General features: G+C 32.5%; 1 protein-coding gene across 4 annotated transcripts; it reads left to right on the forward strand.

The window, feature by feature from the left end:
- The first annotated feature begins 383 nt into the window (after nucleotides 1–383).
- On the forward strand, nucleotides 384–4,568 carry LOC108483479 (TORTIFOLIA1-like protein 3). 4 transcript variants are annotated; one of them, XR_008282915.1, is made up of 6 exons: nucleotides 385–1,347; nucleotides 1,462–1,570; nucleotides 1,848–2,380; nucleotides 2,923–3,298; nucleotides 3,659–3,864; nucleotides 4,094–4,568. XR_008282915.1 is itself a non-coding variant. In XM_017786911.2 (5 exons), exons 1-4 carry the CDS (start codon nucleotides 565–567, stop codon nucleotides 3,280–3,282), a joined length of 1,785 nt encoding a protein of 594 aa, XP_017642400.1. In that variant the 5' UTR covers nucleotides 384–564; the 3' UTR covers nucleotides 3,283–3,298; nucleotides 3,432–4,532. The 4 variants fall into 4 exon arrangements, 3 of the variants coding, with proteins under 3 accessions (XP_017642400.1, XP_052883884.1, XP_017642399.1); XM_017786911.2 differs by having other exon boundaries at nucleotides 384–1,347; nucleotides 3,432–4,532; XM_017786910.2 differs by having other exon boundaries at nucleotides 3,659–4,532.
- The last annotated feature ends 12,393 nt before the right edge of the window (nucleotides 4,569–16,961 follow it).

Consider the following 16,961-nt stretch of genomic DNA (forward strand, 5'->3'; position numbering starts at 1 on the left):
AAGCTACCAGACAGCTGCCATGACCTGCTTAAAACGCCACCGTTTCACCTGCTTCTTTTATTAGGTAAATTTTTGTCAACGGTCCCTCTACTATGTATTTCTAGAAGATTCAGTTCCTCTTATTTCTAATCTCAATTATAAAATCAAATGTTTTTGTGTCTTTATTTATTTTTTAACGTATGGCATACACACTTTGATTTTATTTTATAGTTAAATAATCTCTTTTTCATAAAGTGCAAAAAGTTGGTCCAGTTATATTAAGAAATGTCAATGTATATAAATGATCATGTGAAATTATTTGATACAATTAATGGAAAATTTTGGTCATAGGATTTAAAATAACATTTCGAACAAATTATAGTATAGGACTAAATATACCAAAAATACATAGTACAAGGACTTTTTGTCAGAATTTGACCCTTTTATTACTTTCTTTTAACGACTCTCCTTCTTCACCTTAAATTATAAAGGCCTGAATGGATCTTGGAGATTTCCCACCACTGGGGAGCCGCCCAATGATACCGTCGGCTGCTCCGCCGTTGCCATAAAATTAGTAAAAGAGTAATGGCGCAACCTTTTAAACTAAAAGTTAACACCCTCCTAAACAAGCTCGGCGATCGAGACACCTTCTCTCTCGCAGCTGCTGAGCTCGACTCCATTGCTAGAAACCTTGATGCCACATCACTTCCGACTTTCATTTCCTGTATTCTTGCGGTCGATTCCTCCGATAAAAGCGGAGTGCGAAAGCAATGCGTGAAGCTCATTTCTGTTTTGGCTGTTACTTATCCGAATTCTCTCCCTCATTTCCTCCCTAAAATCCTCTCTAGCCTCCTCCGTCGCCTGCGGGACCCCAATTCCGTTGTCCGTTCCGCCTGCGTCGACGCCGTCTCAGCTCTCTCCGTTAACCTCACCAAGTGCAACTTCTCATCTTCGTTTTTGAAGCCTTTGAGCGATGCGCTTTTCACAGAGCAAGAACCGAACGCGCAGATCGGGGCGGCATTGTGTTTGGCGGCGGCGATCGATGGATCACCGGATCCAGATCCAGTTAGGCTGGGGAAGATGTTAACGAAGCTGGAGAAACTCGTGAAAGTTGAAGGTTATAAGGCTAAGGCGGCAGTTTTGGTGGTTATCGGGAGTGTGATCGGATCGGGTGGGGCGTCAAATTTGGGTGATGAGATGATGAAAGCATTGGTGGGGTGCTTGATTGGGTTCTTGAGTAGTCATGATTGGGCAGCGAGAAAGGGAGCGGCAGAGGCGCTTGGGAGGTTAGCGGTGGTTGAGAGAGATTCATTGGCTGAGCTCAAAGCTGGTTGCATGAAAGTCTTCGAGGCTAGAAGATTTGATAAGGTTTTTAACTTAATTTTTATTCAAATTCTGGTGAGATCATTTGTATTTTGGTTTATATTATTATTTTTAATTGCTTCTTTTCTTTTTTGCCATATTTGGATGTGGATCTTATAGGTAAAGGCCGCCAGGGAGGTTATGAGTCAGATGTTGGAGGCGTGGAAGCAGGTTCCGGATGTTTCAGAAGAGGCGTCTCCACCGCCTCGATCACAGGCTTCTTCGAGAGGTATATGGTGATCTGCTTCTGCTTGATGGAAGTTAGATTTCTTGGCTAATCTGTACTAGTTTATCCGGTAGATTTTCTTTTATCCGAATTAGAAATGTCGCATAGGATCAATGCATCTTTGTTGTGAGCTGGTTATTTGGTCATTGCTTATTTTTTAAGTCTTTGCCGAGATTGATATGATCCGTATTGTGTAATACTTTTAACACTTCTGGCGGCATGAATCTGATATGTACACACTTATTTTTACTAACTGGATTTGGTTCTGTTTTAATAACAGAGAATGCAAGTGATGGATGCGGTCCGCCTGGTGCCAAAATTTCATCTAATTCGGATATCGCTGTTAAGAAGCCTACTTCAACAAAAAGGTCAACTTCACCTGATAGTTCCTTTGCAACCCCAGGGAGGAAGAGAAGTCCTTTAAAGCCAACCACTCAAGAAACGAATGGCAAGAAGCCCCTAGACCGGAGGGTTGATATTGCTTCTCCTCTTGCTGCTACTCTGCCAAGGGCTCGTGAGAATGGTTTTAAGGAGAGGAGGAATAATGAGAATGCGAGATCTGCAAAGTCTGAAATAAGGCGGTCCCTTTTCAGTAATAAGAATTCCGATGACAAGACGCACAAAATCAGTGGTTCAAAGTCTGGCTCTCGTGTTGCTCCTTGTCAAGAGGAAATCCCAGAATCCACTGTTATGGTTAGTACTGCCTCTGAAAATCTCAGCTCAAACCACAAGGACTGCGAGGATTTATCTTTGATCCGCACCCAACTGGTTCAGATAGAAAAGCAGCAATCTAGCCTACTAGATCTTCTACAGGTTTGTTTCCAATGCTTGAAAAATAAATTTTCTCAAATTATTGTCTTGAAATTTGAGTGTTCTAGTGATGTATTTCTGAAGACGCTTTTCTCAGTAACATATGGTGCTTAGGCATTGCGTTATTGAAGTAACTGTTAACTCACAGGGCAAATGAATTAAATTTCTGGATTTTGACCAATCTAGTAAGTTCCTGGGTACTTGCTTCATCGGTTATGCTGAAATCCACCATTCTCTAGACTTCTAGCTCCAACCATTGGTTCCATGTCATTGAGTGATTAAAAGCTTGCAAATATATGTAATTGATTGCACTGGCCGGTAGAATTACTTCGTGTGACTAATAATTTTATTCCGACTACTGGTCAAGCCTCTGTTGTATGTATTCTTACAAATAGGGAATGAATAACCATAATCATTTTATTTATGATTGAAGCCTTAAGGAGGTATAAATGCTCCATCAATTTCTACTGCTACTTCAATTGTACTAATTATCACAACAAGGCTTTATATCTCCTGTTTTCTTATTTCTTCCTTCTTTTGTCTAGAGATTCATATGTAGCTCACAGAATGGGATGAATTCACTGGAGACACGTGTGCATGGTCTAGAATTGGCTTTGGATGAGATCTCGTATGACTTGGCTGTATCAACTGGAAGGATGTCTACTTCCAGCCGGACCACTTGTTGCCTACTACCTGCTGCAGGTTTTCTGAGATCCAAGTTCTGGAGGAAAACAGGGATGAACACAAATGGTACCTCTACGTTTTCTACATCCAGTTGCACCCCATCCGCTGCTGCCACACATTATAGAGCTTATAGAAATTGCAATGAAACATTTGAGAACCATAGGTTACGACTTCAAGGAGGTGGTGGATTTATTACGAATCCATTGGCAGAAATTCAGTGACCACCAGAAGCTGCAGGTATTGGACATTGCATTTTACCTTTTGTCTTTTAGTCCCATTTTCATTTAGACCTGATAAAATGTCAATAGATTCTACCTCTTTTTTCAGTACAACAACTATTTGATATGTTCCTTCAAATTCATGCTTTCAGTTTCAGTTACAGGAGCACCTTCTCTAATTTATTTAGCTACCCAGTAATCAACCTTGTATTCTCATGAGCTTACATTTTTCATGCATCAGGCATCATAGCCCGTCTATGTTTTTTTATCAGTAGTAAGGCATTTGACATATTCTTTTTCTTTCTCGACATTTATGGTTAAGGTTCGATTTTCTCTTTTAACAAGGCTTCTGAGTTGCATTCTAACTGAGTCCTTGTAGGCTTGCTGCATGACTGGGACTTGGAAGTCACTCAAATTTCAGTCAATTGTGACAACAAATATGATGATCAACTTATATATATATATATATGCTCTATTACGAAGTAGTCTATAGCAAATTGCTTACCGGAGTTCTTATGCAGTTCGTTTTAAATTTACCTCACACAATCTACCGTCTTGCGTCCTCCAGAGAGATCACAAGAAACGGTATCATCTATTAATATACTCATTTATAGTTTAGGCCCCCATTTTATCCCCCCTTTTTCTTTTTCTTTTTTTCTAAGATGTTGAGGCATATGAAGAGTGGAGATAGATGGGCTAAACCACCTGATTTTCTCCAGCCTGTAATAGAGTGTGAAAATGTGTATAGCTTTTCTCTAATGTTTTTTGGAGCACTATTTTTCTTCATATGGTAAATTCTTTCTTTTCTTTACAGATAATCTGAAATTGCAATCATGATAAGTTGACATAGATGATGAGCATCCTTATACAGGGAAAGTTAGTTGTTTAATAATGATGGAGGGGTCTGATTTAAGTTAATGCAAACAAGAAAAATGCTAATTTGACCTAACCCTTTGTCCTACATTACATAAAAAGGTTCCTTATTGCTATTGGTATACTATTATAATGAATTTGCTTGCAGATTTGCGTTGTATAAACCACACCAGAAATAACTTTGTGATGGTGGGCATGATTATTGTATCTTGTTATTTTATTTTTATTGTCTTTTTGCGTGTGTATATGTGTCAAAAACTTGATCATGTGTGATGTATTCATCTTGCTTAAAAGTGTTGTAACGTATTTATTTGATTGTTTTCATGTTTATTAAACATGTCTGGAAAATAAAAGTTTGTAGGGGTAAAGTAATTAATCAAGACCACTTGAATTTGGATTTATGTTAGAGAACAAAATGTTTATAATATGTAGGTATCCCAATGCAAAAAAAGAAAAAGGAAAAAGTTAAGGTTGAATATAATTAGCTATTTGACAAATATAAAAGACATAAATTCACAAATATTTATTTTGGCGAAAATAATTCACAAATATTTATAACAACTTTAATTTTACCTCTATATAAGTGTTTAGCAAGCATCTGTTATTTCTTTTTAATGTTATGACTAACTATTCAAATCATTTGAATTTACTTTACTTTGTGAATAACAAATTTAGATTTAAGTATCCATGATCCTAATTGCTTAGATTTAAAAATTTATTTTAAATTTTTTAAAATGTATTAATTTAGAAATCTCACAAATAATTTAATAAATTAGGATTTGGATACTATTGCTCGAATTTTATGTGAATAGTAAACTAATTTAAATTTTAAGGTGAATTGTATATTTTAAGCCAAATTTTACATGAATTATAAATATCTAACTTGTTATCATTTCTATTTCAATCAAAATTAATGATTACAAATATTAAATCGAATAATTTAATTCAAATTAACTAAACAAATCAAACTCAGTTTAACTAATTAAATAGACTACCCATAATTTTTACGAAATGAGGTTCAAAACGAGTCTCTCAAAATTTCCTCATTTTAACTTTTATCAATCATAGCTTCATTTCCTAAACAATCATCTTCAACAAATAATTTAAGATTAACAACATAAGAAGAACAATGGACAAGACTATTTAGTGATACTTTCATGATCTAGGGATTGTTATGAATAGCGGTGCAGGGACTTGAAATCTTGCCGACAGGGGCAAATGCAGTGAAAGGGCTCAATGTCTCCTCTGCCGACAATTATGACATGCCTGAAATGCATGCCAAATGCAATGTGCCAAATTTTCTTTAATCAACTTTGTTTTATAGTCAACAAAAACATTTTGAAAGCTTTTTTCTTCAAAAATTCATCTCCAATGCAATTCTAATATTAATCTAATTATGAATATTAATTACTTGTATTAACATGTAATTGACGTATATTTGCAAGTATTATATGTTCCATTAAGGAACTTAAAATTAAAAGCAATATGTTCACCCATATTGGATTAACTACTTTAATATACCTACTATTAAACATGTATAACATCATGTGCTGGAAGTATTATTTCTCGAAATGAAAATTAAGTTATTGCATACCTAATAATAAATAAATAAAACTTGTAGGGCCTCTCACCCCGGGAATCTCAACTTAATATAACATTAATGTGATTGTGGGGTAGTTTGTATTGTGATTCCAAGGATGCAAGGACGCCAATTTTGGCGAAAGATTTTGTTTTTAATCCATATACTTTTCCTATGTTATAAATTTAATCTTTATATTTTGATAATTGGTTGTTGGATGTTTACAAATATTCAATCTGTTTGTTTAAATTTTACTATATAATAATCCCGTACTATGAGTAAAATTGTAAATTTAGTCTATGTTTTCAAATTGGATCGCTTTTAGTTATTATACTTTTTAAATTTTAAAATTTTAATATTAAATCAAATAACAATAATTAAATCTATTGAGTGTTTTTTTAACAATATGTGAAAATAACAAACTAGCATGGTATACACATAATGATATGTTTGAAACATTCGTATTTTAGAAACAACAAAACTTAATTAATTTAACTATATTTAATAATAATTAAAATTTTAAAATTCAAAACTTAATGAATTTAATAACTACATTTAATCAAGATTAAAAATTTTAAATTAAAAATCATAATAATTAAAAATATCAAATTAAAATATAATGTTTATCTCCTCAACTTATAAAAATTAATAGTAGAATTTAAAAATTATATATAGCAAAATTTCGGCTAAAATACAGACTATTCAAATCATCAAATTATTTGCTTGATTTATATTCGATTGAGTTTGAAAAAATATTCTCAATTAAATCTCATATAAACTTCCAAAATTAAATAAAATAGAATAAAATAAAATAAAAACTATCTCATCCCATCTATGACCATGTATGTGGTGTTTTCATGACAACATCATATCAGTACTTATGAAATTTGAATCTGCTAACACATTGCAATCAATCATTTATTATACATGGAAAACTTTCTCTTATTTCCTTATTCAATTTTCATCCCCTTTTTCTTAATTTTAACCATTTGTTGATGTTTGAAGTTGATGGGGAACTCTTTAAGGGGAGATTATCACTGGATCTGAAAAAAGAAATTTAAAAGAAAGTTTTATAAACATTTACTTGCTTGGATCATCTATGATTTTATATATAATTGCATAGTTGAAAGTTTTATCGAATAAATGTTAGTAAAAGTATTATGGAAGATTTTATAATAAGAGTTAGATTATATTTTGTCTCATTTACTAAAAAAAATTAAACTAATCCTTATACTTTAGATTAGAGAGCAAAATAGACTTTTGGTAAAAATTTATCTATATTTACTATTAAAAATTGGTTCCTATATGTCAACATGGTGTATACATGGCACGCCACGTATCACTGCCTATTATTTTATCAAGCACATCAATTTTTAACAGTATAAATAAATAAATTTTAATAGAAAAGACTAATTTATTTTTTAATATAATATATAGGAACTAATTTATCTATTTTTTAATAAAAAATATAAAGTAAAATTCAACTTCTAATACAAGCAATTCAATTACAGTTTTACCTCTAAATGCTTCATATGATTGGATTTCATGACGTGTTTGGATATTCAAATTATTGAAAATTCACCAACTCCTTTGAAAGAAAGATTTGGTGATCTGCTCACGGGGGTTAGCATTAAAGTGAAATTAGGAGTGATTTTCAAGAAACAATTGTATTAAATATAGAAGGTTGAAATCAAAGACAAATATTCCTCTAAAGACAAAAATCATGGGTTAATGCTTGTTTTTACTCTCTCATGTTAGCAAAGATTTGTTTTCAATCTTAATTATCCCATAAAGAATTAATATTTTTAGTTCCTAATAAAAACATAAAAGTTATTTTGATATTTTTTATTTGGTAGGATAATGTTCTATTCCTACTTTTAAAAAAATTGCTATCTGTGAAAAACTTAAAACTTACTTGATTTAATTTAAGATACTCAATTATAAGCATATTTTTATTTTGGTCACTGGATTATAAAAACTTTCAATTTAATCATTAATATTGTCATTCAGTTCTGCTTTAATTACCCTCTGTTAAAGCATGAACAAAAATTGTAATGGACTGAAAATTAGTGGTGTCAAAAAATTTGATTTTGGGACTCCGTTTCAATAAACCGAGTTTGGAAATATTCTTATTAAATATTTATGGGGTTATTTTAGAAGTGAATTAGATTTTAGATAGGTAATGTTGTCGAATTAGTAATTAAATAAGGTACAAGGACTAAATTATAATAGTAGTGAAATTTCAATTGTTATGGAATTTATGACTAGAAACAAAAGACAAGGATTTATTTGGCAAATAGAACATGAGCAAGATAATGATAGTCAATGAAGACTAATGATATGAAATTTAAAAAAGGTAAAAGGGTAATTTAATAAATAAGTATGAAATGTAAAAATAATAGTATTAATAAAACAAAAGTTGGTGGATGGAAACAAAATATTCATCTTTTCATCCATTCAAACTAAAACCACCAGTTTGAGGAGGAAGAAGAATCGACCTTAAGGTCCAAAATTTCAAAGCTTCAATTGGTTAGTTAATTTAGTCTCTCTTTTTTTACGTAATTTTTATATTTTTGGAATCTCGGGAGCTTAAGGTAGCTGACTGTGTATTTTTTTTTTTGGAACTGTTAAAGATTTAGGGAGTTGGCTTTGATGAATCTTGGAATTTTTAGGTACTAATTTGATAGATTAAGCTTAGGAGTGAAAAAGGACTAAATTGTGAAGTTAATTTATAGTTTTACACTATAGGGACTAAAATGCACAAATTTCAAAATTTATGGAAGAATTAAGAAATTAAAGGTACTAAATGGACTATAGTAAAAACGTATTAGAAATATGAGTTCTAAATTGAAAGTTATGTTACTCCCAGTTTTAGGGACTAAATTGAATAATTATAAAAGTTGCTGAAAATTTTCAATTGACTGTATATTTTTTTGTATATTGATGAATGGATGTGTTTATGTTAATCTGTAGCTAACATCAACCTAGATTCCTCAAAAAAAAAAAGGAAAAGACAAAGTTGTTGATGAATAGCTTCGAGTTTACAGTTTGTGTTTCTATAACCCGAAATCATTTTAGTTGCTGAAATTATGAAGTGTATTATTTTGTAAGATCATAAGGTGAGTTAAAATTAACGAATTGAGTTGATTCGATTGAAATTGAATAGTTGTTTATAGTAAGGACTAGATTAAATAAATTTGACATGTTTGTATAATAACGTAAATGCACAATTAAATGTGATTCGAGATGAATTATGATGATGTGTGTGTGTGTGTATTAATGATTGACTAATGAACAAATGTTATTGAATTGAGATATTGACTCATCAATGTAATTGTGAAATGGTTACCCTATTAACTGTTCAGGCAGGGTCGGGTATAATTGGCATGTCATAGGATAGAAAGAGTTCTGGGTTACTTCGACTATGTGTCGATGAGGCACTGGGTCCCAAATCACTTTGGTTATACCGATGAGTGTAGGCTGCAACTTATTACTTCAGATTTATCTGATGAGGCACTATGTGCTAAATTGGTGTGTTGGTTAGATTCATGTATTCGTCTGAGTTCGAGTCAAGTTAATAGGGAGTTAAAAACGTAAAATGATAAAATGAATAGTGAAATGAATTGGCATGATGATCAATAATGCTCAGTGATTCGAAAGCTCGAAATTTGAAATAAAGATGTGATTATATATATCATAAAGATATCATGTAACACACATCACCCGTATTCAACGCCGGAATAGGGTTACGAAGCATTAATAGACTTATAAAACAATTAAACATTCATTTAGCATACATTTTCACAATTCATGCATTCATCATTCAATCTCAATCAATTTGTCCCTAATACAAGCCTACGAGACCCTAAACATACATTGGGAGTGGTTCGAGACTAAATCGATAACTTTGGAAACTTTTTGAACACTTAATAAATTTTCTCAAAAACAGGGGACACATGCCCGTGTGGACCAGCCGTGTGTTTCACGCGGCCAACAGACACGCCTGTGTCATAGACCATGTGGACTTTCGAAATGGGAGCAGATGGCCGCGTCCCAACCCATGTCCGACCCCATGTAACTCTTTGACTTGGGTTATACAGCCAACACACACACCCGTGTGCCCTAAAAATAGCCATACACGCCCCTGTGCGAGACCGTGTGTTAGGCCATGCCAAACTTGTAGGGTATACTGACTTATGTCACACGGCCAACTCACACGCTCGTATGTGAGGCCGTGTGGAGCATACTAACTTGATTTTAATTTCAACTCACACGCTCATATGTGAGGCCTGCACATTCCATACTTCCATTTTACATAAACACAAATCACTAAAACATACCTTACCAATTGTACCAAACTTTACTTACTTAAATCATAAAAAAAAAAATGGCTAAACTCAAATATGCAATATTAAGCCTAATTCATAAGCATACCATTATCTTTAGCTCAACCATTTGATACTCATAATACCTATAGCCATCAAGCATCACACAACCATCATATAACTCATATCACAAAGCATAAACACATATATCAATACATGATTCAACCATACCAAAATAAATCCAAACCATCACTCATGGCTATTTATACAAACCAAAACATAGCATATTTACAAGCCAATTCAAATGGCCAAAATCATTACCAAGCATAACCAACATGACTAAAGTCCCTATACATGCCATATACTCAAATCGATCTCCGACTATCCCCGAATCCGAGCTAGCTTGATAACACTATAAAACACAGGAAAAATAAACAAAGTAAGCTATAAAGCTTAGTAAGCTTGTATAAAATAAACTCAATTCAATCTCAAAATTATGATTCAACAATTTGAATCTATCAACATTTAGCATATATTAGCTAACAAACCTTTCATATACACAATTATGATATTAATCACATTCTTCACAAGTTTATTCATAGAAAAGCTTATACATGTCACATATGTACCTATACCATCTCATATCATTCTCGTACTCAATCACATCTTTCGTTTACCCATTGAACCATTCGGAACAGAAGTTGGATACTCAAGAGTCTCGCACACTAAGTACCTATACCATGGCTAGAAGCCAAATCAAGGTAGCTTATATCTGAAATACTGATATCATGGCCCAAAGCCAAATCAACCGATATTCATAGGCTGAAGAAAATCGGTATAACTCGCACCCGAAGTGCAAATATCACGGCCCGAAGCCAAATCCATGTATCCTCTAATGACATGTCACTAGTATCCTAAACTATTCCTAAGGTTCAACTGAGATTTCGAATGTCGAATCATCGTCGAATCACTATCGATCATATCCATAGTCTCATATTCACAATTTATGAAATATCAAAACATATGAAATACATTTATATCAAAACTTATAATATACAAACTTACCTCGGATGTGAAAACGACAAAATAGGTCGATTAGTCGATAACTTTATTTTTTCCCCGATTTAGATTCAAATTTCGCTTTTCTTGATCTAAATATATTCAAAATTAATTTATTTAAATAATATCTCTATTCAATTTAATCCAAAACACACATTTAAGCACATCTACACATTTGCCCCTAATGTTTCACCACTTTTACAATTTAGTCCCTAGGCTCGTAAAACAAAATTCATTCAATTTCATCACAAACCAAGCCTAGCTGAATTACTATTATGCCCCTAGCAGCCCATATTTTTCATTTATTTCACATTTTAACCACAAAGTTTCCACATTTCACAATTTAACCCCTAATTTGCATTTTCACTAAAAATCACTTAACAAAACTTGTATAACTATCATCAAACATTCAAAATCTATCATAAAAAATCAAAATAATCATGTATTCATCAATGTAAACATTCAAAATCTTTAACATTTTTGCAAATTAGTCCTGGGCTAGCTAGAGCTAGTTACAACGATCTCAAAAACATAAAAATCACTAAAAACTAAGTCAAAATCACTTACATGCTAGCAATTGAAAGTGCTGAATGCTTCAAGCTCTCTAATGGCTTTTCAAACCTTTATTTTTGGTGGTGGATACTTAGTGGAGAAGATGATACAACATTTTCTACTATTTTACTAAGTTATTTTATGATTTACTATTTTAACCTTTAGTATTAATCACTTAAATCACTTATTATAAGTCCATAAATGTCCATTTAGAAAACCAATGGTCTAATTGCAACTTAAGGGCTTTAACTATAAGGTTATATATCTAGTAGACACCTTTAGCTAATAGAACAAAACTTTTACACTTTACGTAATTTAGTCCTTTTTATCAAATTGACTAATCAAACAATAAAATTTTTTAACGAAATTTTCACACAAACATATTATCATGTTGTAGAAATTAAAATAATAATAAATAAATATTTTGACTTCAGATTTATGGTCCCGAAATCACTGTTCCGATTTAACCAAAAACGGGCTGTTACATATCAATTCTGGTATAATTGGGATTAAAATGCTATAGTAGTAAATAAAAACGATAAAATAACATAATGTAAAATTTGAATTGTATATAATCCTTATGAACTATGAATTATGCATTTTAATGGTTTATGTTTTATAAATTATATTTTTCGGATTATGGAAACACCACTAAGTGCATTCTTAGTGTACGATTTTATTTTCCGTGGGCAGATTAGGTTCTAATTTTGTTCGCTTATCAACGTCAACATCCAACAGGGATCCCGGACTAAAAAAACGAGTAATGTGGTTGTTTGTAAATGACATGTACCTAAGAGAGCCTTATGATTATACAATGCTATAGTTGTAGATGATGTTTTGGTAGTTTTGGTATGATATATGTATATGTAGTATTTGGTTGATAATGAGATGAGTTTAATGAATGTCAATTTGTCATGTTAATATTGGTAATAAAGTAGTTGAATGATAAATGTGAATTGGAATGTATAATATATGGTGTTTTTGATAAGTGATTAAGGTATGTATGTTCAATAGTTAAATAGTGTTTGAGTGATATGCCATGAATAGGTTTTGGCTACATAAATTGGGTGATGGAATGGTAGGACATTTGAATTGAATTTGTATCTTTTAGCAAGTTTGGTGTATAAATTGTGGGAATGAATTGTGAGTCATATTGATATGCTTGAATGGTTAAGTTGAATTATGTCTAGTTGGTTGTTTTGAGGTGCCATTTGAGGCATATTGGTATTTTGTATGGTTGAGCTAAAATGAGCCAAATTGGTATGTTTATATAGAGTTTAAGTAGGTTTGGAATAGGAATTAAAATGCATTTGAACATAAGTTATGTTTGGAACATGGTTAGGTATGAATTAGGTTCTTAATGACACATTTTGTGTCACACGATCTGGCTACACGACCGTATTCCATTGAAATATAGCATGTACAAGTTGCACATGGTCTCTGATTGTTACACGGGTTGGCCACACGCCTGTGTGACTAGTTATTGGTATGTTCATTTAGTTTCATACGACCTCAGTTTGTTACACGGTCATGTGACTATTATTGAAGAATTGCATCTTTAACCCATACGACTACAGTGAGTTACAATGTTTGAATATATGGCCGTGTGACTCCAGTTTCACAAGGTTATAGCTTGTCACACGGCCTGGGAAACGGCTATGTGACCTTTATTTGCACAATTTCCCTTCTTTTTGTAAAAGTTCCAAAATGCTTTATGTGAACATGATTTGGTTTGTTAAGCTCAATTTAAACATGATTTGGTTTGTTATGCGTGATTTATATGAACATAAGTAGTTATTCAATGTTTAATTGAATTTTAAGGAATTGTGAATTGTGTGTATTTGATCTGTAAATTGTTGTAACATCTTATCGCGTGAGTCCGGCAACCGGACTAGGCCAGGAGTGTTACAAAAATGATGATAATTAGTCAACAACTAAGCTATGATTGTGCCTTTCAAACAAAAAAAATGGAAACCAATTAAGATTCCTACATTATAGAGCACTGTAAAAATGTTTGGACTAATCAACTACCATGAAGACTTAACTAACATATTTAATATTTAATCATCATTAAGTTTTCTAAAGTGAAAATTAACCGTATAAATTTGAATGTTCATGAATATCTTATTTTTTTTTCATATTCAAATATTTTATTTACCTATTTCATATGAAATCAAAGCAGATGTATATCTTCTTTAGATATTCATTATCTGAACTTACTTGAAATCAAGTGCACAAGACTCGTAGTTTTAATCTTTTTTACTAAAGTTAATTCAAAACAACTAGATCTTGATCAATATTCTACATATACTATATTAATGATAATTAAACCAAAACAACACTAAACAATAATGTCGATAATGGATGTAACTATTTAATCCCACACCTATAGCTCTTCCTAGTTCAACCAGCCATCCACCCTCGAATGCGTATTATTTCATATGAAAATCGGCTCAAAACTTAAAGAAAACTTCAAGGCAAGTTATTGTTTAAGCTATTGCCTTAGAAGAAAATGAACCTAGGCAACTAGATGTGGACTAGATCAAATGTATCTCACACACGAAAGGATCTAAGGCCCCTTTGTCGCCTTGCATTAAACAACAATGCCTAAGCACATGCCATAATACAATAACAAATAATCACGAATAATATCCCAACACAAACTAGTGACTCTTTTGGTCACCTAGGTTTCAACAAATCTTTTTCAAAGAGTGTATTTAAAAAAAAAAAAGGAATAGGAAACCAACACCATATCAAAGCTAGAATGTCATGCTTTAGCATTAGCATTGATTGCAATATTAGGTATATACACAACATCTGTTGTTACTTCCAAGAGGCTTCATTTGAGAGAGAAAAAAGATGATTTTTTTATTTTTTTCTTTATAAAAACATACGTTTCATGTTTCAAGTCTATTCAGTATGGCTCGTAAAGGAAGATGAGGGAGAACAAAGCTTTTTGAATGCTGATAATATCTCAGATATTGGCGGTTGATTTTTAGATTCACTTACGCATTGCAATGCAAGGCGAACTACTTGATAAGCTTCTTTGGGGTTGTAACCTTGGGCGATATTAGCATCCATGATTTCTGATAAGTTCTCAATAACGGCATTCTTATGTCACGCGGTTAGATCTTTAGTCTGGCAAACCGTGCAGTTTTAGGGGATTTCTTGGGTTCAAATCCTGTCTAATTCAGCCTACTCTTGAAAAATGAGAATTATTGTAAAAGTTCTCTAAGGCACCGAAGCAGAGCGGAAGCAAATTCTAAAGAAAAAAGAAGTTATGAACGAACAAAAAGCCACAAAAAAATAGCTCACACAAAGTGTTTGAGTAAATGCTTTCAATAGTATTCAATTACTATGAAGGATACCACTAAGTGAACTCAAATGAAGGGGAATGCCTCTATTTATAGTTGAGCTCCCCCAAAACTAAAGTTATAGATTGAGTTACATTGACGGTCGAGATTTGTGCCTATTTACAAGATGTGAGTCTTAAGGGTTTAAACTCTATACATCATTATCCTTTAGGATTTAGATTAATTACCCTGGTAACTATAGTTTTACTAGAGTGTTTCTCTAGGCCACTAAGGCTTTTAGTAGATGAGCTTTTCCATGGGTTCCACGAATTGAGTCAATTCATGTAGGTCAAATGAGCCCCATTTAATAAGTTGGCCTCTATGGGATGCTCTGTATGTAATGATCATAGGCTTTGATCAGCTTCCCCTGACATTCTTCCCCACCCATTCTCGCGACGCCCTTGTCGTGTCCATGAGATGACATTGGTTTGACTCATCTCAGAACGATCTCAATGCCTTGATTTATTCCCAAATACTCTCTCTGTTGGGTAGATTCTACCTCTCTGAAAATTTGCCTCAGCTTATGTCTCTACCGTCGCCTAATTTACACTGTATTTCTCTCTTATACATCTTGATCGTATGAGGTCACCACTCTTACTTGCCCCCATTATGACTTGCCTCGATCAAGATCATCTTGATCTGCACAAATAGGCTTAGGCATGCTTATATTTAACACCAAGTTCACCTTAAAAAATGTGGGGTAGTTTGTATTGTGATTCCAAGGATCAAGGATGCCAATTTTGACAAAAGAAGATTACTTAAAATTTGTTTTTAGTCCTTATAGGTTGTGTCATTATAGATTTAATCCCTAAATTTTGATTTGGTTAATGTTAACTTCTATACTTTTTAAATTGGTCAAGTTGGAAATTCACAAATATTCAATCTGTTTGTTTAAATTTTGCTATATACTAGTATCGTACTATGCTTAAAATTGTAAATTTAGTCTATATTATCTAATTGGATCATTCTTAGTTTCTATACTTTTAAATTTCAAAATTTCAGTCTTAAAACAAATGACTATAGTTAAATTCATTAACTGGTTTTTTTAACAATATGTGAAAATAGCAAACTATCATGGTATACATGTAATGATATGTTTAACATGTCATATTTTAGAAACAACAAAACTTAACTTAATGAATTTAACAACTACATTTAATAAGGATTAAAATTTTAAGATTCAAAACACAATAAATCTACATTTAATTAGGATTAAAAATTTAAATTAAAAACTCATAAGAACCAAAAATGATCAAATTAAAATATAATGATTAAATCCACAACTTACAAACATTAATAGTATAATTTAACCAAGAAAATGTGTCACAAATTTTCAACTAAAACAACAAACTATTCAAAGAATCAAATTATTTGCTCAAGTTATATTTGATTGAGTTCAAACACAATTTTTTTCTCAATTAAATCTCATCTAAGCTTAATTCAATCCAAAATTAAAGAAAAAAATACAAAAAAATACTATCTCATCCCATCTATGAACATGTATGTAACACCCCTTACCCATACTCGTCGCCGGAACAGGGTACGAGGCATTACCGGACTTAAACACAAGCAAACATACATTTTCGAGCCATGAATTTTCTTCCAAATTAAAACTTTTTATATTTAATCATAAATTCCCTTATACGAGCCTACGAGGCCCAAAACATGCTTTGGAAATAGTTCGGGACTAAACCAAGAACTTTAGAAAATTTTACAACACTTAGAAAAATTTTTCCATTAATAGTAGTCACACGCTTGTGTAGATTTGGGACACACCCATGTGGGAAAGCCGTGTGGTCACACACGCCCGTGTCTCAAACCCATGTAACTCTCTATTTGTCACCCAATAACAAATTGAAGACACACGGCCAAGTCACACGCCCGTGTGCTAGGCCGTGTGGTCAATTTAAAATTTATGATTTTTCATAAAATAGGTGCAGG

This window comes from Gossypium arboreum, chromosome 1, assembly GCF_025698485.1.
Source record: "Gossypium arboreum isolate Shixiya-1 chromosome 1, ASM2569848v2, whole genome shotgun sequence".
NCBI classification, from domain to species: Eukaryota; Viridiplantae; Streptophyta; class Magnoliopsida; order Malvales; family Malvaceae; genus Gossypium; species Gossypium arboreum.